This window comes from Phocoena phocoena, chromosome 4 (genome assembly GCF_963924675.1).
Source record: "Phocoena phocoena chromosome 4, mPhoPho1.1, whole genome shotgun sequence".
NCBI lineage: Eukaryota > Metazoa > Chordata > Mammalia > Artiodactyla > Phocoenidae > Phocoena > Phocoena phocoena.
Genome location: NC_089222.1, coordinates 41,628,148 through 41,653,988, shown reverse-complemented (window position 1 = coordinate 41,653,988; position 25,841 = coordinate 41,628,148). Strand labels below are relative to the sequence as shown.

Below are 25,841 nucleotides of genomic sequence, written 5' to 3'. Positions count from 1 at the left end.
TCTGAAATTATCATGATGATACCATAACATTTTTGGGGGAGATATTTAGGTTTCCAGGAATACAGCTTCCCTACCCCCACCTTGCCTTCTTGGATAGTAAAGACATGTAATTGCTAATATTATAAAGTGATGACTTCTAAATCTTTACCTGATACTTTACTAGAAGCTACAAACTTGTTTGTAATAACGTGGTGACTTATAAAAGAATTTTTAAAATTTGCTTTTTGTAGGTATGGGATAGCTACGGCCGCCCTCTGTACAGTTCACAACCTCATGAGCATCCTATTACCTCAGTTGCCTGGGCTCCAGATGGAGAATTATTTGCTGTTGGATCATTTCATACTTTACGCTTGTGTGATAAAACTGGGGTAAGTTATAGTGGTAAGCAATCACAGATGTGCTGTCGTAATGCACAACACACCTGGTTCTCAATCTTTAAAAAACATTTTCAGTGATGCATTTGACTGCATCTTTCTGGTTTGTCTTCTTAATATACTGGTTCAATCAATTCCAGATTTATGGGACCATACAAGCTCTTTAAGTTCAATCTGAAGATTGGGTATGTTCTCTACTGTCTTTCTGGAAATATTTATTTTAAGCATGGTTGTGAAAGATGGTAAAGTGTTAAAATTTATGCCCAATCAATATAGAGAGTTCAGTTTTGAACCATTTTTTTTTTTTTTTGGCGGTACGCGGGCCTCTCACCATTGTGGCCTCTCCCGCTGCAGAGCAGAGGTTCCTGACGCACAGGCTCAGCAGCCATGGCTCACGGGCCCAGCCGCTCTGCGGCATGTGGGATCCTCCTGGACCGGGGCACGAACCCGTGTCCCCTGCATCGGCAGGCGGACTCTCAACCACTGCACCACCATGGAAGCCCCCTTTTTTAAAATTTTAACTGTCAATATGTTTCATACAAAAGTTTTGGTTGCATATTTTTGGTAAGGAATTGATACTAAATTTTTTAAATGGTCATTTTAAAACCAAAGAATTCATATTTGAATGTGTGTGAGATTTTTCTCTCACAAGAGAATATGCCCTCTATACAGATTCTGTTTAGAACTTAGGCAAACAGCCAAGCTCAGCAGTATTTACCCACTGTACTTGAAGAATGAATTGTTTCATCAAAGTGCTCCAGAGGTGGCAGCATTATATGAGTGGGGCTATTCCATACTGTTCCTAACTATGAGGAAATCACATAATTTTTCTGTGGCTTATTTTCCTTAAATGCAAAACAGGACAGTTAATTTAGAATTCTTAGAGCTTTTTAAATGACCTATTAAGTTTTCTGGTTGCTTGTTTTTTATCATATGAAATATAAAGTCCTCTGCCTGACTTTGAAGCTGTCTGAAACCTGGTGCCATAAAACCTCTTGTCTTTTCTCCCCATTACTCTCTAATTTGTATGTGTTCAAATGAGACTCATGAATCTTCTCTGCCCCTCACTAACGTCCTCATCTTCTCTTTTCATGGAATGCTCTCATCTCTTACACTTAATGAGTTCTTCCTATTTTTTAAGGCTCACTTCATATTTGACTTCTTTTCATGATACCTTCCATAGATAAAGTTTATTTATCTATTTTTCTAACTTCCTCTCACCTAGATCTCTTTTCTTAGTTTTAACATAAGGATGTTAAGTTAGACCATCTCATTTTCATCTGATTTTCTATCAATGATTCTCAGCCTATAGAATATATATTCTCATTTTCACAGTGTATTATACTCTTATATCATCCATTTTAGTTTTATGTATATTGTTTTTGACTCCGTAGATAGTTTATAAGATCCTATAGCTTAATGATTCTCTATTATCTGTACAATGCAGTAGATATTCAGTAATTCACTAATAAGTCCATTTAAGCATAATAATTTAAGTTTGCCATTTTGATGAAAATATTTAAAGATTTTAAAATCTTGGGGCATTGAATTGATCTGAATAACTGAATTAAAGATTTACTTAATTAAACACCAAACCTATTTTTAGAATGTTAACTATTCGGGAAAAGTAAATTTTCTAAAAGAATTTTGTTCTTACCTTGTTCAACCGAATAGACTGAATATATTGTAATAATTTTTTAAGGCTTGAGATTGACATTTTAAATATATTTTCTTTTATTCAATAGATATCATATATATACTAGTCATCAGAGAGTATTTTGGAAACTGGGGATGGGAAGATGTAAAGATTTTCACTTAAGTTGTTGACAGTCTAGTGGAGAATGAGACTATAAGACTGTGTAAATGCTTACATGAGGTTGCTGTGTGCAAGCACAGTAGAGGAGTGGCAGAGCCTAACTCTGCCTGTGGGACACTGACTGAGAGCTGAGGCCTGAAGAATTAGTAGTTCTTCAAGGAGACATGGTGGGAGAAGAGAGTTGTAGGCAGAAGGAACCTCTTGTGCATCAAAGTATGGTGCTTTTTGTGCAATGTCAATAAGATTTTGCATGGGATGGTACCAGGAGATAATACAGAAAAGGTTCTCAGACCAGATCTGTGTTTGCCTTCTAAAAGAGTCTAGATTTTACTATTTTAAAATCTAGTTATTTTATGTGGAGCCCCCTTAGGGGTTACTGTGGGGGTAGAAAAGAGGTGAGGAGGTTGAGCCCCTGGTACTCCTCCACCCAGAAAAGCTCTACATGAATCAGCTTTGATATATATATATATTTTTTTTTTGCGGTACGCGGGCCTCTCACTGTTGTGGCCTCTCCCGTTGCGGAGCACAGGCTCCGGACGCGCAGGCTCAGTGGCCATGGCTCACGGGCCCAGCTGCTCCGCGGCATGTGGGATCTTCCCGGACCGGGGCACGAACCCGTGCCTCCTTCATTGGCAGGCGGACTCTCAACCACTGCGCCACCAGGGAAGCCCTGTTATATAGTTATTAAAAGTGATAATCTGCTTTCATAATGCCATGAAAAGATTTTTAATATATATAGTCAGAAAAAAGTTACAAATTTTATCTATAGGATGGTCTTATTTGTGTAAAGATATGTGTCTATATATGAATAGAAAAACAGTCTGACAATACAACACATTTTAACAATGGTTATCCCTGGAGTTTGAAGTGATAGGTGATTTTTTTCATAACTGCATTTTCTAAAATTTTCAAATAAACATGCTTTGTATAATTTTTGAAGAGGGAAAAAACTAGATTTATCCTTTAATTTTATTTTGCTTGCAAAATTCATTGGATTCTCTAATCATGTAATTCAGTTTTCTTTCCTTTTTAAACAAATGTTGAGTTTTGAAGCTATTTAATTTATATGTATATATAATTAAAACATGGAAAATTGTTTTTAAGGTGATATAGAATATATACATCTTTATTGGGAAGTAATTCTGTTCACTAAGATATAAATGCTATAAGCATTTTGAGTCAAAACCAAATTACCTACTGCACAATTACTTCCTGCACATCTTTTTTAAAAATGCCAAGCAGACATTCCCCTTGTGGAGTTTACTTTCTTGTTGCTAAGACAGGTATTAAATAATTAATTACCCACTCAGTTATTTAATTACAGTTGTAATAAATTTTACAAGGAGGTACAGGCTGTTCCTCGTAATGAGAACTAATCTATTTGGAGGGTCAAGGCAAGTTCGTATGGTGAAAGGTAAGAAGGGCAATGCTTATTGAGATTCTTCACCTTTTCTACTTACTGAGTAAGTGGTGTCAAGTTAGAGCCAAAAATTTAAGTCAGCTGGTGCTGCATACTTTTCTCACACAGTTGTTTATCTGTTGAAAAAAACTTATTAAGGCTTCTTTTAAGAAGTAAGTACATGTTTTCTTCAACCTAGAAATGTCACACTTAAATGTAGCTCCTTGCTTCTTTTGTTTTCCTCAAAATCTGCAACTTAAAGTTGTATAATTAATAGTAGTAATCATTTATCCAGGGCCAGATTCTGTGGAATAATTTCAATATTAGATATTATAAAAATCTGGTCCTGAGGAAGGATTTGCTACAAATTTATCAGATTTCTATCTTGAGAGCTCTGTTTTGAGAGCTCTTCACAGATTTTTAGTTGAGTGCAGTGTTCTTAATCAACATTTTAAAAATTCTTATCTAGGCTTCCTTGACAGAAATTGGACAGTAATTTTTTAATATAAGGCTTAAAGAATGATGTTGGTGTAAACTTTCAGGTTATCTGTGAAATAATAAGCCTAGAAAAATATGATTTTTGTAAATATTTTCTTTTAATGTTTTTCAAGAAATATTTCTAGTGGGAGAAAAAACCTCAAATGCTTGGAGGCTGTAACTAAGAGGTTTTGGTTTGAATATATTCCTTACTATGCATGTATGTAAATGGACTGATGAGAAGAATATTTGAAAAAGCAGGAATTTTTATATTTTTGTATAGGTACATTACTCCAACTCAGTTGTTATATAGTAAATCTAATATTCCCATTAACTTTCATCCTAAAATTGGAATTTTCTAAAAAGACCCTCAATAGGCTGATACGAAACTCCTGTTCCCATTTACATCTTCTATTTAAGCAGGCAAGTTACCTGTATTGGTTCAGAACTCACATCCTGGCTCACTTTTGTGGATTGTTGTTCAAATATCAATTTCATTTTCAAAGCCATTTTAGGTGGTATTCCATAGTCCAGTTAGTTGTCATGGTTTTACTGTGTTGATTCAAGTCAGCTGTGTGAATAGGCTGCTTGATGGTGTTCCAAGGGCTTTATACATAGACTTAAAGAATACTGTTCTCCAGTTCCCTCCTCTCCATAATCCTACCCCAACTCTTGTAGCGAGGGGGTTGGGTGCTGCCTCTTTGCTGTCATTAGTGCAAATCAGGCATGGTAGATGGGGGCCCCACTGGGCAGCCTTCACAGTGCTCACTGGAGAGGGCCACTGCTTTGGCATTGCAGGGCTGGAATGGTCTGAGGGGCTCTGTCTCTACAGCACCACGCGGGGAGGTGGAAAGGTGCTACCTCTGCTCACTTTAGTGCAGAGCGGGAATGTTCCACAGGGCTCCATCCCACTGTTTCCACAGCACACAGTGCCTGGTGGGACGAGTGCCATGGTTTCTTACATGGTGTGTGTTTGGACAAGGGTAGTTATGTTCAAAGGGTTCCGTCCTGCATTGCAACCCCTCTACCTGGCCCCTTGACCAGAGAATGAGCATTACTTGGTGCTTGTTTTGTCTCACATACTACTTAGAGTTAATATAATACCATTTCATGTAAAATATACGAACCTTGCATCCATGTTATTCCATTTACCCACCTTTCCTTTATGCTATAATTATATTACATCTATCACAATATGATACAGTTTTTGCTGTTAAAAGTCATATTCACTTTAAAGAAATTAAGGAAGAAAGAAATGTTTAGCATTTCTAGTGCTCTCATTTCTTCCTAAAGATACTAATTTCCATCTGATACAATTTTCCTTCAACCTATAAATCTTCTTTTAGGCATATCTCATAGTGTATAACTGCTGGTGATGAATTTTCTTTCTTTTTGTATATTTGAAAATGTTTTTTATTTTTCTCTTTGCTGGATTTACAATTCTGGGTTGACAGAGTTGTTTTTCCTTTCTTTCAGCACTTTAAAGATATTGTTCTACTCTCTTTTGGTCTTTATTGTTTTTCTTTGCATTTTTTTTTTTTTTTTTTAAACCGGTATACGGGCCTCTCACTGTTGTGGCCTCTCTGTTGCGGAGCAGAAGTTCCGGACGCGCAGGCTCAGCAGCCCTGGCTCACAGGCCCAGCCACTCCGCAGTATGTGGGATCTTCCAGGACCGGGGCGCGAACCCGTGTCCCCTGCATCGGCAGGCGGACTCTCAACCACTGCACCACCAGGGAAGCCTGGTCTTTATTGTTTTTGATGAGAAATAATTGACTGTTGGTATCATTGCTCTCCTGAATGTAAAGTGGCCTTTACCTCTGGCTACTTTGAAGATTTTCTCTTTGTCTTTGGTTTTTAATAGTTTGATAGTGTATGACTTTCTTTGTATTTGTCTTGTTTGGGATTCTTTCTACTTCTTGAATATGTAAATTTATGATTTCACCAAACTGGGGGAAATTTTGGCCATTATTTTTTCAAATTTTTTCTGCCCCATTCCCTTCCCTGCTGGAAGTCCAATTACAAATTTTTTAGACCTTTGATGTTGTCCCACAGGTCAACAAGGCTCTATTCTTATTTCTTCAATCTTTTTTCCCCTCATTTCTAGGAATTTACTCTAAAGATCATTGGACAAGTACACAAAGATGTATGCATAACAATTTCATTACAGTATTATAATGGTAAAAATCAGAAATAAAGTGTCCACAAGTGGGAGGCTGATTAGGTTAATATTCTATATACCTAAAATGGAATACCCTCAAGTCATTAAAAGTGGGGAAGAGGGATTATGTTTAATAACCTGGAAAGCTATCTATAGTAAGTTATTTAGTAAAAAGACCAGGTTTTATTCTGTGATCTCACTTGTATAAAATTGTACACTCATAACTCTAACTACCTCTAACTACTAACTATTGTGGCTAAAGGTACACCCAATACTATATTTGGGTGATCTTTTGCTTCTTTATATGATTTTGTGTAGTGTGAACCTTTTTTAATGACTGTGTATCAATGGTACAGATGCAGTAAAGGTCTTTAAAAAATTCTTCAATAAAAAGAAGTGATGTTGCAGAAAATGGTAGAGTAGGGAGCTCCAAGAATTGGTCCCTCCACTCAAGCAGCCATTAACTGGCAAAAAAAAAAAATATATCAGAATAAACTTTTTCAGGGCTCTGGAATCTAATTCAAAACTTTGTAGCAGGGCTTCCCTGGTGGCGCAGTGGTTGAGAGTCCGCCTGCCAATGCAGGGGACGCGGGTTCATGCCCTGTCTGGGAGGATCCCACATGCCGCGGAGCGGCTGGGCCCGTGAGCCATGGCTGCTGAGCCTGCGTGTCCGGAGCCTGTGCTCCACAATGGGAGAGGCCACAACAGTGAGAGGCCCGCGTACCGCAAAAAAAAAAAAAAAAAAAAAAAACTTTGTAGCAACCAGGGAAATGCTTAATGAAGAAAGAAAGAGGGTGCTAAATTTTGGTAAGAAAGCATTGTGGTGTTTTTTGCTTACCTGCCTACCATCCCCCATTCCCAGCTTGGCAGTGGCCACAGGAATGGCAGCCTGAGTTCTGATGTAGTTTGTTGGTGCCAGGGGAACAATATGGACCATGTTCTCAGAAAACTGTAGTTATGCTTTTTGGTTCCCCTGAGACACCTGCACAGAGGCCTGTCTTTGTTTTGCCTTCCTTGGAAATCTCTCAGAGCTGGAGCAGCTTCCCAGGTGGCATCTGTTGAAAGCATGTAAAGGCATACTACCCATAACCACTTGGGGCAAGGGGTGGTGAATGGGGCAAGCTGCAGGTAGACCAAAAAAGCCTGGGAAGGAAGAGGCTGAGGAGGAAGATATATGGGAAAATAACGGCTTTGGAGAGCTGTCACATATACTGAGGAATTCAGTGTGCAACACACATGCTCAGGGTCAGCCACACAGTAAAGACTTTAGAGCAGTATTACTGGCAGGTCTTTGGGCTCTGCACAGGCAGGAGGTGAAGGCTAAGGCCGAATTATAGGTGGCCTGGCTAAGTGTTGAAGGAGTGCCCCAGCTCAGAGCCCATTGGCAGAGTGGGAGAGTACTTTTTTCTTTGTTTTTGGCTCTGTCAGGTTGCTAGCTGACCACTGAGATAACAGAATGAAGACTTCAGTGACCATCCATGAAAGGAATACTGTCTTTGCAAAAATAATTTGGAAAAGTCACTAAATAAACAGATGACTGTATCCCTCAAAAAGAAACAACATCAAGCCCTGGTGAGAGGGGAATAATTTGATTTCCAGAGTTTACCGCATAATAATATTCAAAACGTCCACTTTTTAACAAAAAACTACAAATATACAAAGTATGGCCCATTCATAGGAAAAAAAGAAATAGAAACTCCCTCCAGAGCCCATCACTGGACTTACTATACAAAGACTTTAAATCAGTGGTCTTATAGAAATTATAAAAAAGAACCACATAGAAAATCTTTAACTGAAAAAAAAATGAGCAAAGGATAAAAGAAGTGTATTGTAAATGCCTCCAGAACCCCCAAGTATGTTCAGTTTCTTCAGTAATGGGTTCATTTTTTCTAACGCCATTTCCCACTCATCAGAAAATGGGAAAATGGGCCTCCTCATAAAGTGTTGAAGTACAGCTTTTCTCAAGCATAATTTGGCAAGGTCTATCAGGATCCTTGAAGTCTTTGACACAGCTATTATACTTTCAAGGAAGCTTAAAAATGCACTGCATATTCATTTGTTCATTTATTTTCATATTAATTTCTTTGCAAATGTTTATTGAGAGTCTATTATGTGCCAGGCACTTGCCCTAGGTGTTAAAGAAGCAGCAGTAAATGGGACTTCCCTGGTAGTCCCATTTGGGTCCAGTGGTAAAGAATCCGCCTTCCAATGCAGGGGACGCGTGTTCGATCCCTGGTCGGGGAACTAAGATCCCACGTGCCATGGGGCAACTAAGCCCACATGCCACAACTGCTGAGCTCGGGTGCCTCAATGAGAGAGCCCGAGTGCAGAGTGCCGCAAACTACAGAACCGACGTGCCCTGGAGCCTGCGTGCCACAACTAGAGAGAGCAATCCCACACACCACAACTAGAGAGAAGCCCGTGCGCCTCAGTGAAGGATCCCACGTGCCGCAACTAAGACCCGATGCAGCCAAAAATAATAATAATAATGATAATAAAAAGAGGACTTCCCTGGTGGCTCAGTGGTTAAGAATCCACCTGCCAATGCAAGGGACACAGGTTCGAGCCCTGGTCCAGGAAGATCCTACATGCCTTGGAGCAACTAAGCCCGTGTGTCACAACTACTGAGCCTGTGCTCTAGAGCCTGAGAGCCACAACTACTGAACACCACGTGCCACAACTACTGAAGCCCATGCGCCTAGAGCCCATGTTCTGTAACAAGAGAAGCCACCTCAATGAGAAGCCTGCGCACTGCAACAAAGAGTAGCCCCCACTCACTGCAACTAGAGAAAGCCCGTGCACAGCAGTGAAGACCCAACACAGCCAAAAGTAAATAATAAAAAGAAAAAATAATAATGAAAAGAAAAAAAAAGAAACAGCAGTAAACAAAAATAAATTCCCTGCTCTTAAGCGTTTTTATTCCAGCAGACAAAAGACTATAAACAAACAGAATGAATACATGATATGTTAAGTGGTAATAAATGCTATAAAAAAATAAAGGTAGGTATGGGAGATGGCATTATTCTAGGAGAAGTGGTCAGGGAATATCAGACAAAAACTAAAATTTTCCCCTGGATTCCATAATACATTTTATTTTTACCTTTGATTTTTTTAAATGCATGATTCAAATATGTAAGGTAAAAACTTTAAAATTAACATAGTTATTATAAATAAATGCACAGAATATATTAATGAATTGCATTATATTACGTTAAGTGGAACAGAATTCAAGGGAAAAGATCGGAATATATAAAGTACCTTTGGCCAGATTTTAAATTAACTGACGTCTTTCCTTTTGTTTATCAGCAGGTGGTGCTATTGCTTATGTAAGAGAGAACTTTTTTCATTTTCTCTGTTCTTGAATATCAGTTCGTCATTATAATAAAAAGTCTACCCTCCATTCATTCTCCCATTCAGTTAAAATAATTACAATGATTCATCATCTGCAGTAACTGTTCATACTGCTACATGTCACTTTTCATTGTCAATTATGTATGTCAACACGTAATTTAAGACAGCCTGCAATTTGCTAATTCCTGGTATATTAGAGAGAATATTGATCTTAAAAATCGTTAGTGTACCTTAAAGAAAAATAAGAAACTTTGCGTCTATTTTCTTTTCCTCCTAAACTTAATTTGTGAATGCACAATTTCATGAATTGAATTAATCCAACTTGGCTAAAGATATGCTTTTAAGGATCCTTTTACTCTAGTGTATTTATATAGAAGTAGTAAAGAGAAGAATGAAGTTGACATTTAGGAGGTACTTTTAAAAGTTGTTATAATCGAGTTATGTTTTTTAGTTTAAATAGCTCTCATTTCCCTGCTGGGAATTTGACAGAATACAGAGAAAAAAAATGGTATCCTAAGCAATTTGACAGAATACAGGGGAAAAAAATGGTATCCTCCCTCAAAAGAGATGTAATGTCCTTTAATACGTCAACAATTTGAAGACAAATTCTCAATTGTTCTCTGCATTGTGCTGTCCAGTATGATTGCTTATTTTATTTTATTTTATTTTAACGTAGGAATAGTATTGATATGTTTGTAGAGCCCTGGAGTCAAGGCTCCAGTGGTGAATTTACAAAGTTAAAGGCTTCTTCTGGACCTTCAGGTTCTTCATCTATAAAATAGATAATCTGGGCTAAGTGATCGCCTCTCTCCTTTCAACTCCACAGTTCTATGATGCCTTTTCCATGGGCACTGCACATATTGCTTGCTTCCTTTCCTGGGTAGTATTAGTGTGGTGCTTCTTTGTTTTTTAATATAAGGTTTGTAGAGGAGGAAGTAATACTCTACATGATGTGCCAGAAGTGGGAAAAACTGAGGTAGTGCTAGAGAAGTGTGGCTGATCCTAGAACTTCAGACTTATCCTACATTTTATTATAGTTGGGTGCAAGTAACAGAAACCATTAAGCAAAAGAGAGCAATTTGCTCTAAAATTACAGAGTTATCTTCTAGAAGCCAGAGCAAGGATGTAGCTAGGCCTCAGGAATCAGAAACTGAAATGCTAAGAAAACACACAAAGTGGTTCCTTTGTGCCTTTTGCCTCTGCTTTTCTCTCTGCATATCCCTCCTCTTTTTCCTTTCCCAGCAAACTGACCCCTCACCAACCCTCCCCAGTTTACCTGCTGGAAAGTGACAAATGTCAACAGTTCTCAAGTTTACATCTCTACTCAGGAGAGTAGCCAGACTGAAATAAGAATCTTAGTCCTAGTTTTAAATACCCGCAGGGAAGGGGTCACTGGCTCAACCTTGGTTAAGAACTCATGCCTGGTCAGTCAGGTTGGGGTATGTTGTATAAACATGGCCATCAGGACTCTTAATGCAGTAACCATAGGGATTGCTGGGGAGGGCCAGGTCCTAGAAAATGGAGGAGGTTGCCATTTGTGTTCCAAAACCTCCTTAGCCATATTTGCCAAAAATTTTCAGTTTAATTCTCTGAGAGTTTTTCTTTCTACATGAATAAATTTCTGTCTTTATAATGAAAATTAGAATTGTATTTTCAGATTTGCTATAAAACCAACTTTGATAGAAACCATAAAATATAAACATGAAGTAAGGGAACTGGGCTGGCTTTACAGTAATAAGACCCTGTTGTCCAGAACTGAGAAACTTAGCAAGCAATACAACATCAGAGTTCTATTATAGAATTTACTTCTAATCTTTTTTAAATCAACACTTAAGGGCTTCCCTGGTGATGCAGTGGTTAAGAATCGCATGACAATGCAGGGGACACGGGTTCTAGCCCTGGTCTGGGAAGATCCCACATGCTGCAGAGCAACTAAGCCCGTGTGCCACAACTACTGAGCCTGCGCTCTAGAGCCTGCACGCCACAACTACAGAGCCCTCATGCCACAACTACTGAAGCCCACGCGCCTAGAGCCTGTGCTCCGCGACAAGAGAAGCCACAGCAATGAGAAGCCCGCGCACCACAGCGAAGAGTAGCCCCCGCTCGCCGCAACTAGAGAAAGACCGTGCACAGCAACGAAGACCCACTGCAGCCCAAAATAAAATAAATAAATGTATTTTTAAAAAACCACTTAACATATAGATGTTCCATAAATGTTGCATTAAAAAAATAAATTTTTTTTTTTTTTTTTTTTGGCTGTGTTGGGTCTTCGTTGCTGCACGCGGGCTTTCTCTAGTTGCAGTGCACAGGCTTCTCATTGTGGTGGCTTCTCTTGTTGCAGAGCACAGGCTCTAGGCGTGCAGGCTTCAGTAGTTGTGGCACATGGGCTCAGTAGTTGTGGTGCACGGGCTTAGTTGTTCCACGGCATGTGGGATCTTCCCGGACCAGGGCTTGAACCCGTGTCCTCTGCATTGACAGGTGGATTCTTAACCACTGTGCTACCAAGGAAGTCCAAATGTTGCGTTTTAACGCATCATTGTACAGACAAAATATATTGTTTTGGTTTTTAATGACTTACATTAACTCAACTGATGTAACTTAATTAATGACTTCCATTGTAGCATTTTGACTAGTTTTACTAGAGTTGATCCATTTAGTCAGTTTGGTTGATGTTTTTGAGATGGCTAGTTTAAAATTTGTAAATCTTTGGCTTTTAATTTCCTCCTTGGATTTTTTTAAATTTTAAAAGTCGTGTTTGGTTGAAGTCCTGGTTAAGCTCTGGGAAGGAAGGCTTGCTTAAAGACACAGGCACATTCATTCATCCATTCAACAAATATTTGTGTGTGTTAAGTTCTGTGTGATACTCTGACTATTCAAGGAATAACATCCATACCTGTACTCGAGGAGTAGCTCACCTCTTTTGAGAGTACTGATATGTAAACAGATAATGTAATATCATACTTATTTAATGGCAAAGGTTATAATTGTGGAAGAATGAATAAAGAACAGAATAATGGTAAATTTTCAGATATGTCTGTACTTATTTTGGATGAGGCTAAATTGGTTAAAGTAAACTTCCTCTCTGGTGGAGTAACTTAAAAACATTAAAAAACCTTTTTTTAAATGAACAACAAAACATGTGTTGTTGTTTTTTTTCACCAAGAAGCACAAATATGAATTTGCTTTTTTCTGATTTTGGTACATATTGTTATTTTTTTATAAATTATTTTCACTTATCCAAGTCAAAAGTAATTTATGTATACTTGTTCATATTCTGTATTCTAAGAAAACCGTGTTAGCTACAATTTATTGCTTGGAATTATGAAAAAAATAGAAAACCTTACCAGTATTGTATAAGCACAAATAGTAATTAGTATTAAATAGTTTAATTAAATACACAAGACAGCTTATACATTGAAGAAGTTTATGGCAAAAAACAGTATAACAAAAATAATGATAACAAAAAATAGAAAAAATAATACCCATAACCATAACATACAAAAAAATCAAATATTTTCATTTTCTGTGTGCCTTACAAGTCATTGAGCAGACATCTTTACATGATTATGATTACTATAAATATATATATTTTTTATATACCCTTTTTTTTTTTAGTATTGACATTTACTTATTTTAGATCAATATTATGTCTCAAAATATGAAAACAAAGTATAATTTCAGGGGCTTCCCTGGTGGCGCAATGGTTGAGAGTCCGCCTGCCGATGCAGGGGACACGGGTTCGTACCCCGGTCCGGGAAGATCCCACATGCCGCAGAGCGGCTGGGCCCGTGAGCCATGGCCACTGGGCCTGCGCGTCCGGAGCCTGTGCTCCTCGATGGGAAAGGCCACAGCAGTGAGAGGCCCATGTACCACAAAACAAAAACAAAAACAAAACAAAACAAAACAAAAAAAGTATAATTTCAATAAAATAGGTTGGGGGAATGATAATGGCAGAGGCAGCATTTTTTTTTAAATTGAGATAAAACATATACAGTATCTTATGTGTACAGCTCAGTATTATTTATATATACAAGTACCGAAGAAACCATTGCCCATATTGATATAGAACATTATCAACAACCCAGAAATTTCCTTTGTGCCTCCCCCCATCAGTTACCCCTCCACAGTAATTACTATTCTGACTTCTGTCATCACAGATCAGTTTTGATTGTTTTAACCTTTATATAAATGAAATCATATGATATTTACACTTTTGTCTGACTTTTTCCATTCAACCATGTATCTGTGAGATTTATCCATGTTGTTGGGTATAGTGGCATAGTTTCTCAGTCCTCTCAAATCTCCTCATAAAACAGAGAAAGGAAAAGACTATAACCAAAACCTACAGATAGCAACTACAGCAAAAGTGGGTGGTACTCTATCCCTACAAAACCCTAAATACAAGCGATTTTCCCAGAAGTACCATTGACAGGTATACATGGTAACAGCATCTGTGTATGAGGAAGCAGAGCAAAGGTAGCCAGGTTTCTAAGACCACAAGAAAAGAAGAACTCCCAAATCACCAACAAATACCTGAAAGTGAGACAGACCAATCTGAGAACAGCAGCTGAAACTGGAAAGAAATTTCTGTAGAATCCAATTCGGAGTAAGTGCAAGGGGATCATGACAGGATCTGACAGTGCTGGAGATGTCTGGGTCGAATGTACTCTTCAAACTAACAAATCAAGCTTCCTTTTGGGACAAAGCCCTGTACTGCAGAAATTGCTGAGATTAAAATCCAGTTTGATTAGAACAGACACAATTGAGCAAAGATGAGAATAGATCCAAATAAAATTGGAGAAGAAGCAGAGAACGCTAATCTCAAAAAATGGAGGCTTTTTTTTTTTTTTTTTTTTTTAAATCACTGTGAGAAAACAACAGAAGAGAGAGCTCTAGAGCTATCCTTCTGGAACATCCCTTCCTCTCCAAAGTACAGCAAAACCCATTTCACTTAAAAATGAGCAGAAGATCAGGATCACAGTCAAATCACTTAATGTTGCCAAAGACAACAAAACCATGCCATAAACAGACAAGCACTGCAACCAGTTAATTCAAAAGAAGTTGAAGGATGTTTTAAAACCATGACAAAAACTATTAAATAACCATATAAATCAGAATTAGAAAAACTAGGAAATGAGGTGACAGGAGAATGGGAGACTTTTAAGGAGAGGTGACGGAACTCAGGAGGGAATTATTTAAAAAAGGAAAAATTATTACAGAAATGAAGACCAAACTAGAAGGAATATAAGAGCCAATGAACACAGTGGATGATGCCTTAAAATAAATAGAATGTAAAATGGAAGCAAGGAAATGGCAAAAGACATATAAAGTTTGATAGAAAGTGATAGATACAGAAGATTGGCAGAGAAAATCTGAAGTACATATAATAGGAATCTTTAAAGGAGAAGTCCAAGGCAATGAACAGAAAAATACTAAAAGCCACTATTCAAGAAAGATTTTCTCAGACCTAAGGGATCTGAAATTGATATTGAAAAGGCATACCAGATACCTAGGAAAATTGACCCAGATGGCCAACACCCAGATATACACTAATAAAACTGTAGGAGTTTAAAGAAGAAATAAGTCCTGTGGGCATCCAAGGAAAAGAACAAGTCACTCATAAAGGGAGGAAAATCAGAATGCTGTCAGATTTTAATAGTGTCACTGTACAATGCTTAACATAGGATACTACAGCTATTCTGGCTTTTAAATATACAGGTCATAAGCATACTGGTATAAACATGCAAGAACTCAAGGAATGTTATTCCCATGAGTCTTTCAAGGAGTCTACTGGAGAATTTTAGCTTCAGCTATAGCAATCTGGAAGACACATGTATGGATATACAGAGTATGTAAAAACATATTGATCATACTATCAATAGCTATAAAAGGATATGTATATCCATATACTACAATAGATAATGTCTTCATATTGGACATATTTGTACCACTACTCCTACCCCTTTCTTAGATAAATGCTGGTGCGTGCACACACACACAGAGACACACACACAGCTGTGCACATACACACTTAGAATGAAGGAAGATATAAGGATAAAACATAAAATTAAAAAATAATTATCAATATTGAGAAGGAGAGAATAGGAGAGAGAAAAGGGATAGAGGTTGGACTTCTTTGATTATACTTTGTTTTATATACTTTTTGGGTAAATTTAATTTTGATACCCTGTAAATATTTTACATAATTATAAAACAAAATTAAATTTTTAGAAAGCAATTCCTAAAACCAAAGTAAATGAAAAAAATGAACCTAATTGTGTATTCAGTCATTTGTATACCTACCCGGAGAGGAGCTAATCCAAATGACTTTAAATGATTTGATTGTCTGTTCCTTGTGCTTACAGTAGAGACTCAACAGAAAATTATCCTAAGACTTTGGAAAACAGTTTGGCAGTTCCTCAAAATGTTAAACATAGAGTTACCACAGACACAGCAATTCCACTCCTAGGTATGTATACAAGAGAATTGAAAACATGTCCACACAGTAACCTATACACAGATGTTCATAGCAGCATTATTCATAATAGTAAAAAAAAGTTGAAAAACTCAAATGCCCATCAAATGATGAATGGAGAAACAAAATATGGTATATCCATACAATACTATATTACTTGACTATAAAAAAGAATGACATACTGATGCATGCTACAACATGGATGAACCTTGAAAGCATTATGCTAAGTGAAAGAAGCCAGTCACAAAAGGCCACATAGTGTATTATTTCATTTACATGAAATGGCCAGAATAGAAAATGAAAGTAGATTAGTGGTTACCAGGAGCTTGGGGGTGAGGGTGGGGGGAATGGGAGTGTCTGCTAATGGGCATGTGTTTCTTTTTGTGGTGATAAACATGTTCTGAAAATAGTAGTGGTGATGGTTGCACAACTCTGACTACACTGAAAAAACTACTGAATTCTATACGTTAAAAGGGTGAATTTTATAACGTGAAATATATCTCAATAAAGTTGTCATTTTTAAAAAAAGGGAAATAAGCTTAAGGGCAAAAGAATGAAAAAAATGTTTTAACTCTTTTGTAACTATTTGCTTGTGGTGTTGATGTTGTTATTCTGAGTATTTATATTGATGCTCTTAAGAGCTGGGATTTTTGGCTAAGTGAAAGCAGATACTGAGGTAAGACTGGAGAGGGTAAATAAAAATCCTACAGTTCCTGGATTTGAATTGGAAGGATCAGTTTGAGTTATTGAAAAAATTTCCTAGTTCTGTCTATTAAAAAGGCCTAGAAAAGGCTTTAATGATCAGCTCAGTAACAGCGAGCACCCTTAGCACTTGTGGGTTTTTTTTCAGTACCATTTTCCGTATTTCCATAAAGTGCACCATGACTCACTGAAGAAAAGACTGATGCCAGGTGTGGGTCAGAAAATATAAAAATGAGACTGGAACATTTTGTCATTGTACAAAGCCGGGGAAGTGATCAAAGACTACAGGGTTCTGTCAAAAAGATTAAAGAACCAACTGAAAGGGGATTCCACTGGCTAAAACTGGGCTAATTGGAGCACTGTATTTATAAAAACACATCAGATATGTTAAAATTAATGAGTTCTTGATACTAAACGGTAACATTTCTTGGTTACATTTGGAAGTTACAAGGGAACCAACTGGTATAATGAATCTTTATTTACCCATTACCCAATAATTATTAACTAATGGCTAATTCGTATCTCATCTATACCACCACCTACTTCTCCATGGCTCAGATCATTTAGAGCAAATCCCTGACATTACATCTTTTCATCACTAAATATTTCAGTATATATCACTAACACAAAGACTTCTTTTTTAACCTAACCTCAATACCATTATTAAACCTAAAAACAGTTAACAGTACTTTCTTAATATTATCAATTATCTACTGATAATATTGTCACTATTCAAATTTATATTTTTGAAAACTAATAATTAAGGGGAAATAATCAAGAATTTATTCTGCCTTTGATATATGGCCTATTCTGCCTTTGATATATATCCCAGGGTAACCAAATAGTTGAGGAGATGTTTCTTTTTGTAGCACTATTACAGTTAGTAAATGAAGAAAGAAGGATTGGAATATTACCATCTTGCAACTGTAAGTGAATTAGTCCTCCTAGGCAATGATTATCATTTGCTAACAGCATAAGACATTCGGACATTAAACGCTTCCTGCTGGAAGTACACAACATCACTTACGAAGTTTTCTTGCCAAAAAAATCAAACCTGAATCTGATCAAGACTCTAGATCTAACTATCAATTAACAGGAAATAAAGGGGACAGACTAACATGTTAACACCATGAGAATACAGATGGTAAAATCCAGGCTATGGGAAACAACAGGACATGACCCAGTTTCTTCAACCACAGAAAATTTCAAGAGAAAAGAACATGTGTAAGGGGAACTTATAGATCAAAAGAAATCTAAGAGACTTCGCAACCAATCAAAATGATTGTACCTCATTTGTATCTTAATTCCAACAAACTGAAGACAAAAAAGGACAATTGGAAAAAATTTGAACAGTGACTAGATACTGTGATAATATTTACTAATATTTATTATAATATTTATTAACAGATAATATTAACAGTTACTGTTAATTGTTTTCATGTTTAATAATGGTATTGAGGTTGGGTTAGAAAATCTTTGTGTTTTTAGTGATATATGCCGACGTATTTTGTGATGAAATGATATGATGTGAGGGACTGCTCAAAATGATCTGGGCCGTGGTGGTAGTACACATGAGATAAGAATTACCTATTAGTTGATAATTGTTGGAAACTGGGTAATGGGGCTTCATTATACCAGCCATTCTCAAAGTGTGGTTGCTGGACCAGAAGCTTGAGCACTACCTGGGAACTTGTTAGAATGCAAACACTTTGGCCCCCACCCTAGATCTACTAAATCAGAGAAACTGGAGCCCAGCCATTTATTTTAACAATCCCTCTAGGTAATTCTAATACACATTAAAGTTTGAGAACCACTGCTTTATGTTATTCTTCCTATTATACTTTATGTTTGAAATTCTAATAAAAAGTTTCAAAGAAAAAAATTAGCTTGATGAATGTAAGAAAAATTTATACATAACAAAGAGAAGCTGGATTAGTGGATAAAACAAGGGTCGTGTAATCTCAAGTGTTAGCAAATTCATTGGCTTGGTATTAACAGTGAGTCAGCAGCTAATGATAGTCTTAAAGCGAATCACAGATTTTGCTTTTCTCTTAGAACAGTGGTTCTACATTAAAATCACCTAGAGAACTTTTTTTTAATTAATTAATTTATTTTTGGCTGCGTTGGGTCTTCATTGCTGTACACGGGCTTTCACTAGTTGCAGTAAGCGGGGGCTACTCTTCTTTGCCGTGCGCGGGCTTCTCATTGAGGTGGCTTTTCTTGTTGCAGAGCATGGACTCTAGGCACATGGGCTCTAGAGCGCAGGCTCAGTAGTTGTGGCGTGCAGGCTTAGTTGCTGCATGGTACATGGAATCTTCCCAGACCAGGGCTCGAACCCGTGTCCCCTGCATTGGCAGGTGGATTCTTAACCACTGCACCACCAGGGAAGCCCCCAGAGAACTTTTAAGAACATATCCAGACCCCACCCCAAGAAATTCTGGATTTATTTGGTTGTATTCCTGGTTTTTGGTAATTTTTTTGAAAAAAGCTTCCCAGATGATTCTAATGTACAGAGTTGAGGACGAGTGTCCTAACTTTATGATGCTTAAGAATCTCCTGAAGAGCTCATTAAAAGTCTCCTGAACAACCTAAATGTCCATTGATAGATGAATGGATAAAGAAGATGTGTATATATATGCAATGGAATACTACTCAACCATAAAAAAGAACTAAATAATGCCATTTGCAGCAACATGGATGCAACTAGAGATTATTATACTAATTGAAGTATGTCAGAAAGAGAAAGACAAATACCATATGAAATCACTTGTATGTGGAATCTAAAATACTATATGACACAAATGAACCTATCTACGAAACAGAAATAGACTCATGGACATAGAGAACAGACTTGTGGTTGCCAAGGTGGTGGTGGCGGGGGGTTGGGGGAGGGATGGAGTGAGAGTTTGGGGTTAGCAGATGTAAGCTATTATATACAGGGTGGATAAACAGCAAGGTCCTACTGTATAGCACAGAGAACTATATTCAATATCCTATGATAAACAATAATGGAAAAGAATATTTAAAAAAATATTTATATGTATAACTGAATCACTTTCCTGTACAGCATAAATTAACACAAGATTGTAAATCAACTATACTTCAATTAAAAAAATTTAAAAAAAAACAGGCTAACAACAGCAAAACGTTTCCTGGTCCTCATCCACTAGAGGGTCAGATTCAATAGGATGGTGCGGGGCCTATTAATTTGCATTTCTAACAAGATCACAAGTGATATAGATGGTGCTGGCCTGAGCACATTTTGAGTAACACTACCTTAAACAAAGGGATAGTTTGGTCAAAGAGGTTAGCATAAGTGAGAGGGATAGGTAAAAATTCATCTTCAGAGTTCTTGCTGCTAGCACCACTAAATTACATCCAGGGAGGCTGCTTCATTTCTTTCTAGTGGTTGGAAATGCAAATGTGAATCCAGTGTTCCATGGCTTATTTGGAGAAGAAAAGAGACTTGGAGCATTAAAAGTCTCTTTAAAAGCACAAATGGTAAGCACAGGGAATGTAGCCAGTATTTTAGAATAACTTTAAATGAAGTATAATCTAAAAAAATTTTGAATCTCTATGTTGTACACCTGCAACTAATATGTCATAAATCAACTATACCTCAATTTTTAAAAAAAGGACAAATGATAAATCTTTTTGATTTGCCAATAAAAATTATTAACTTTACTGATTGGACAAAATATAACCCTGTCCCCTCAAATTTAGCAACTATTCAAGACTCCTTCTCTGATGATTTGCTTGTGCTTGTATTTTTTTTTTTTATTACTAGAGTAATTGCAAAGAGGAAGAAATCATTTAATTTTTTAGAAGGTAAGAATTTAATATAACTTGGGTATCATGGTTCATGTGGACTCTGAAAGAAGTCAGAGGAATATAGGGTGATGATAATATCTAAAATTTCTTTTCATTTTCTCTTCTAGGATCAGGCATGAGTTCTTAGATAAATATTTGTATGTTTAATTTTAGTAAGATTTTTCTGGGTGATTCGGTTCTTTGGGTATTTTTAAATCATGCTTTACAGTAAATAGTTTAAAAATATGAATTTTATGTATATATATTTATGCTGCTGATGAAGCAAAGCTTACAGTTTGTTCATTACCTTCTTCATAGTAACATTATCATAGAGCCTTTTACTTAAGCAATAGCTAGAGATTTGAAGGGGGATGGGAAGGAGTTGAAAAAAGTGTCATTGAGTAGTAAGAGTCATACAGCCTTTTTATTGGATATGTGAACTTTTATTGGGAATTTAAAGTCTTGTTTTATAGTAGTGTGGATTAGTGAATTTTTTCTATATTTTTCCTATTTTCTCCAAATTTTATGTCAGTGAGCCCATAGCTGATAATGAATATTAAAACGAACAAACAAAAAACCAATGTACAAAAATAAATGCCCACCCAAGGGCAACAACAACAAAAAATCAAGACTTAATTTGACTGTAGTCTGTAAGGTTAAAAGAATGGAAAGAGACTATAAATAAATTTAGTCAAATAAATAAATCATCCTTCTAGTAAATATGTATGTTTCATCTGAAAGAATGAAAGAAAATGCATATAATACCATCTTTGAAAAAGTTTTTTTTTCTTACTGTCTTATTTGCACACACAAAGAATCTCCTTTTTCCAGGTGTTGCTTATTGATATTGCTAGATTGCTTTCTCAAACAGATAGATTCTAGAAGAGGTTATTAACTGCACTGTGAGAAAAAGAAAAAAGGAAACTATCTATTTACTTGTACTTTCATGGTTTAAGATATGTGTTTTAGAGGTGTTTTAGTTACATTGTGTGTTTAGTTTCAATTTTTAGTGACACTATTGAAATATTGTAACAAAATTTTAGATGTGTGGACTGTAGAGATTCTTATGAATTAATAGTAAGGTGTCTGTTTTTTTCCTACATAATCTTTGTATTTACCCGTTTAGTATTAACTGCTTAAAATTAAATGATGTAAATCAAAATGGCGTGGGTGTTTTGCAGTTCTTGAGCGATTTCATTCTCTTTTATCATATTATGTATTCTACTGTATACTTTAAAAATCACATTTATATCTTCTGTTTCAGTATGCTATCATTTTATTAAGAAAAATATTTCTAAATAATTCTAAAATAAAGATACATTCTTTAAAAAAAAATCATCCTAGTATGTTAACATATGTTCAATTTGAAACTTCTTTAAAATGTTTTTGAAATAAATTGATTCTATTCTTGTTCTTTCTTTCCCAGTGGTCATATGCTTTAGAAAAGCCCAACACTGGCAGCATATTTAATATCACATGGTCAATTGATGGCACCCAGATCGCTGGAGCCTGTGGAAATGGACATGTTGTTTTTGCACATGTGGTGGAGCAACGTTGGGAGTGGAAAGATTTTCAAGTAACATTAACTAAAAGAAGGACCATGCAGGTATGATTATGTTTCAGGTTGATTAAATCTTCTTCTTTTCACATTAGTTTACAATACAGAAAATGGAATTATCTTCATTAATTATATTTAAATCAGGTTTATAAAGATTCAGTCATACTAGAAATATTTTAACTATACTATTAGTGACTTTTTCATGACATAAAATAAGAACCTTTCACTGACGTAGAATATGAATGCCCACAGGTACTGAAATTATGGTGTTGAGCCAGGGATGAAATTGAGGCCCCCTAAGCCCGAGTTTCTCTGCCAAGTTTATGGTTAACCTCTCTATCCAAAACATTATTCCCTTTCTTGTCCCTCACCTGTTCCCCTCAAGGTTCAGGAGTATCAAAGAAAAGAGGAGATTGAAACTGAACAGGACCCTGTGGGACCCTCCCTGGTACAAAAGCCCATATCTTTGAGTTGTTCTACAGAAACTAGGACCCCAACCCAGCTGGAGGATGGTGACTACATGCTTGACCACAAGCATGTAGACCCCAGACTGGTTGGAACCAGAAGGTTGAGATTCCAGAAACGTCACCCTGTTACCTCACCACCAACCAATCAGAAGAAAATCACATACCCTGCAGCCCTCACCCTAAATCTTACCTTTAAAAACTCTTCCCCCAAAACTGTCAGGGAGTTTGGGCCTTTTGAGCATGAGCTGCCCTTTCTCCTTGCTTAGCCCTTGCAATAAACCTTTCTGTGCTCCAGACTTCAATGTCTTGGTTTGTTTGGCCTCACTGTGCCTCCGGCACATGAACTTGGGTTTGACAACAGGGATAGTGAAACTTGAAGCATTGAGGGAATATGTGGATTCAGTTGAGGAAGAAGGAAGGAAGCTGTAACAAGTTAGATTTAACTGCTGGAGCTGACCTCAAGGCAGACGTAATAACCTGCTGATCACTATCAGGGTTACATTATTTTATTTATTTATAATTGTATGAGTTTATTTAACCTGATTAAAAAATATTTTTTTCCCCTTTTAAGAATTACCTAAGACAAGCTAAAATGGGAAAAAGTTAGTTGATGAAAGTTAGGAGGAGTGGCCAAAGACAATGTGTTGATGGCAAACTCTCTCCCAAAGGAAAGGGAACTCTATCTTCTTTCTTTCTTTCTCCTGTCCATAGCAGTTGCCTCTATCTTCAGTATTCTGAATTCAGATGATTATAATTACTATAAAAATTTAAGGGACTTTCCTGGCAGTCCAGTGGCTAAGGTTTCGCCTTCCATTGTGGGGGGGTGAGGGTTCCATCCCTGGTTGAGCGTGGGGAGCTAAGATCCCACATGCCTTGTGGCCAAAAAACCAAAACATAAAACAGAAGCAGTATTGTAACAAATTCAATAAAGATGCTAAAAATGATCCACATCAAAAAAAAAAAAAATCTTTGAAAAAAATTTGGAAGCATGTATCTTGTGATTTCTTGGATGTGTCTGTTCAGGTATTCTTTAGACTGAGTATCCAGATTTTCACAGACAATCTGGATAATGGTCACCAGACTGATAATAATTAGGTACCTTATACATTTTCTTTGTTCTACTTTTTTTAAAAAAAATTTTGGCGGCACCTTGTAGCATGCAGGATCTTATTTCCCCAACCAGGGATCGAACCTGGGCCCCCTGCAGTGTGCGGAGTTTTAACCACTGGCCAGCCAGGGAAGTCCCTCTACTTTCTTATTTAAAAAATTTTAAACTTATTATGGATAATTTAAGCCACACAAAAATAGACAGAATAGTATAATGAATCTCTGTGTACTCATCTCCCAGCCCTAACAGCCGTCAACCCATGATCAAACCTGCCCCATCCATGTCCATATCTACTTTCCCCCTCCCCCAGTTATTTTGAAGCAAATTCAGGTATCATTTCAGCTGTGAAGTTTTCAATATATACAGCTAAAAGATAAGGACTCTTTTTAACATACCCACAATACCATTATCATACATTAAAAATGATAATAATTCCTTAATGTTATCAAATATCCAAGAAGTGTTCAAATTTTCGATTGTTTCCGCCATGTCACATTTTTAAAAGTTTGTTTGTTTGAATCAGAATCCAGAATGGTTTACATGTTGCAATTGGTTGACATATCTTTTAAGTCTCTTTTAGTCTGTAGATTCCCCTTCCATCTCTATTTTACCCCCTGCGGTTTATTTGTTGAAACCAAATTGTTTGTCCAGCCCCACAGTGTGGACATTGCTAATTGTATCCCCATGGTGTGGTTTGACATACTTCTCTGTCTTTTGTATTTCTTGTAAATGAGTGTTTGGATCTAGGTGATGGTGTAAATATATATTTTTGTTAGTCAACCTGGGAACCAAAACATTATTTATAGTATTGTGTCTATGACAAAGAATGCATTGTGAGTTCTAATCAGCTGATTTGGGGACACACTTTTACTCATGTAGTGCTTGGTGGCTAGCTGATATAGTATTGCCTTAATTTCAGAAATGCCCCAAGATGAGAATATATTTAAAAAGAGAAGTTTTTCTTTCATAATAAAAAGGAATCATCCTAGAATTAGAGGATTTTTACATAAGATAAGATGAACAGTGGAGGTTTTTAAATAGCTTATCTAATCCAAATTGTCTTTATACTTAAAGTAATGTTTGCAAATAATCTTTCAAAATTTTAGGACTAGAATAGTATTTTTATTTTTGTAAAGAGGTCTTACAGTGATTATAAGACATTTGTATTGCATTTTTGCTAAGCTGGGTCTATTCATGGTTTTTTCTTAGAACAATTTCATTTATTCAATGCCCTACTTGCCAGGCATTGAGCTAGGCAATGGGAAGTACAGCTGTGAATAAGACAGGTTTGTTTCCTGTTCTCATGGGACCTCCTAGATTAATATGTTGAAAATCTTTTGTTTTTTCATAAAGTCATCTCAAATTAATTGAATGAAGGTAAAGAATAAAGAGACAAAAGAAATTTATTGGTCCATGTGAAGTCAAGAGGTGGGACTGATGAGGCTGTACTGGATCCAGAGGCTTAAATAAGATCAACAGGAGTTCCATCATATCTCTTCCTCAACGGTCCTTTTTTCTGTATTGGCTTCATTTTCACAAATGCTGTCTCTCTTTTGAGGCCTTGGTAGCTCCAAGCTTACATTCTACCAACTTCAAGTCCAACAGAAAGAGTGCTTTCCCCTCCAGCCCCTTAGTAATTACAGCAGAGGTCTCAGCATTGGATCTTATGTGCCAAGTCTGGGTCAAGTATGTTTCGTTGGGAGGTGGAGGGAATGATGAGTCAACCCCATGTAAACCACTTAGTCACTTAGAATAATAGGGGGAATGGTTTCCCAAAGGAAAACCAAAGCATATTTACCAGAAAAGATAGCATTTGATTCTGGGCAGACAGAAACCAACAGATATCCACTATAGTCTATCTTTTTTGGCTGTTTAGCAACCATAACTGTATTAGTTACCGATGGCTGCATAATAAATCACCTGAAAACTTAGTGACTTAAAACAGCAACATTTATTATCTCTCAGTTTCTGTGGGTCAAGAATCCAGGCATGGCTTAGCTGGAGTTTCTGGCTCATAGTTTCTCACAAGGCTGCAATCAAGGTGTTGGCCAGGGCTTAGTGGCACCTGAAGGCTCAGCTGGGGAGGATTTGCTTCCAAGCTCACTGATAAGGTTGTTGGCAAGATTCCATTTATCAACGTCTGTTG

At 36.8% G+C, this 25,841-nt stretch overlaps 1 protein-coding gene across 1 annotated transcript in view; it reads left to right on the top strand.

Annotated features, from left to right (window-relative positions):
* The window catches only part of IFT80 (intraflagellar transport 80), a 95,006-nt gene that overhangs the window by 28,283 nt on the left and 40,882 nt on the right, over positions 1 to 25,841 (top strand). The window contains exons 7-8 of the mRNA XM_065876747.1: positions 231 to 368; positions 21,989 to 22,168. Of these exons, the coding sequence (XP_065732819.1) occupies positions 231 to 368; positions 21,989 to 22,168 (318 nt within the window). The remainder of the gene's footprint in view (positions 1 to 230; positions 369 to 21,988; positions 22,169 to 25,841) is intronic.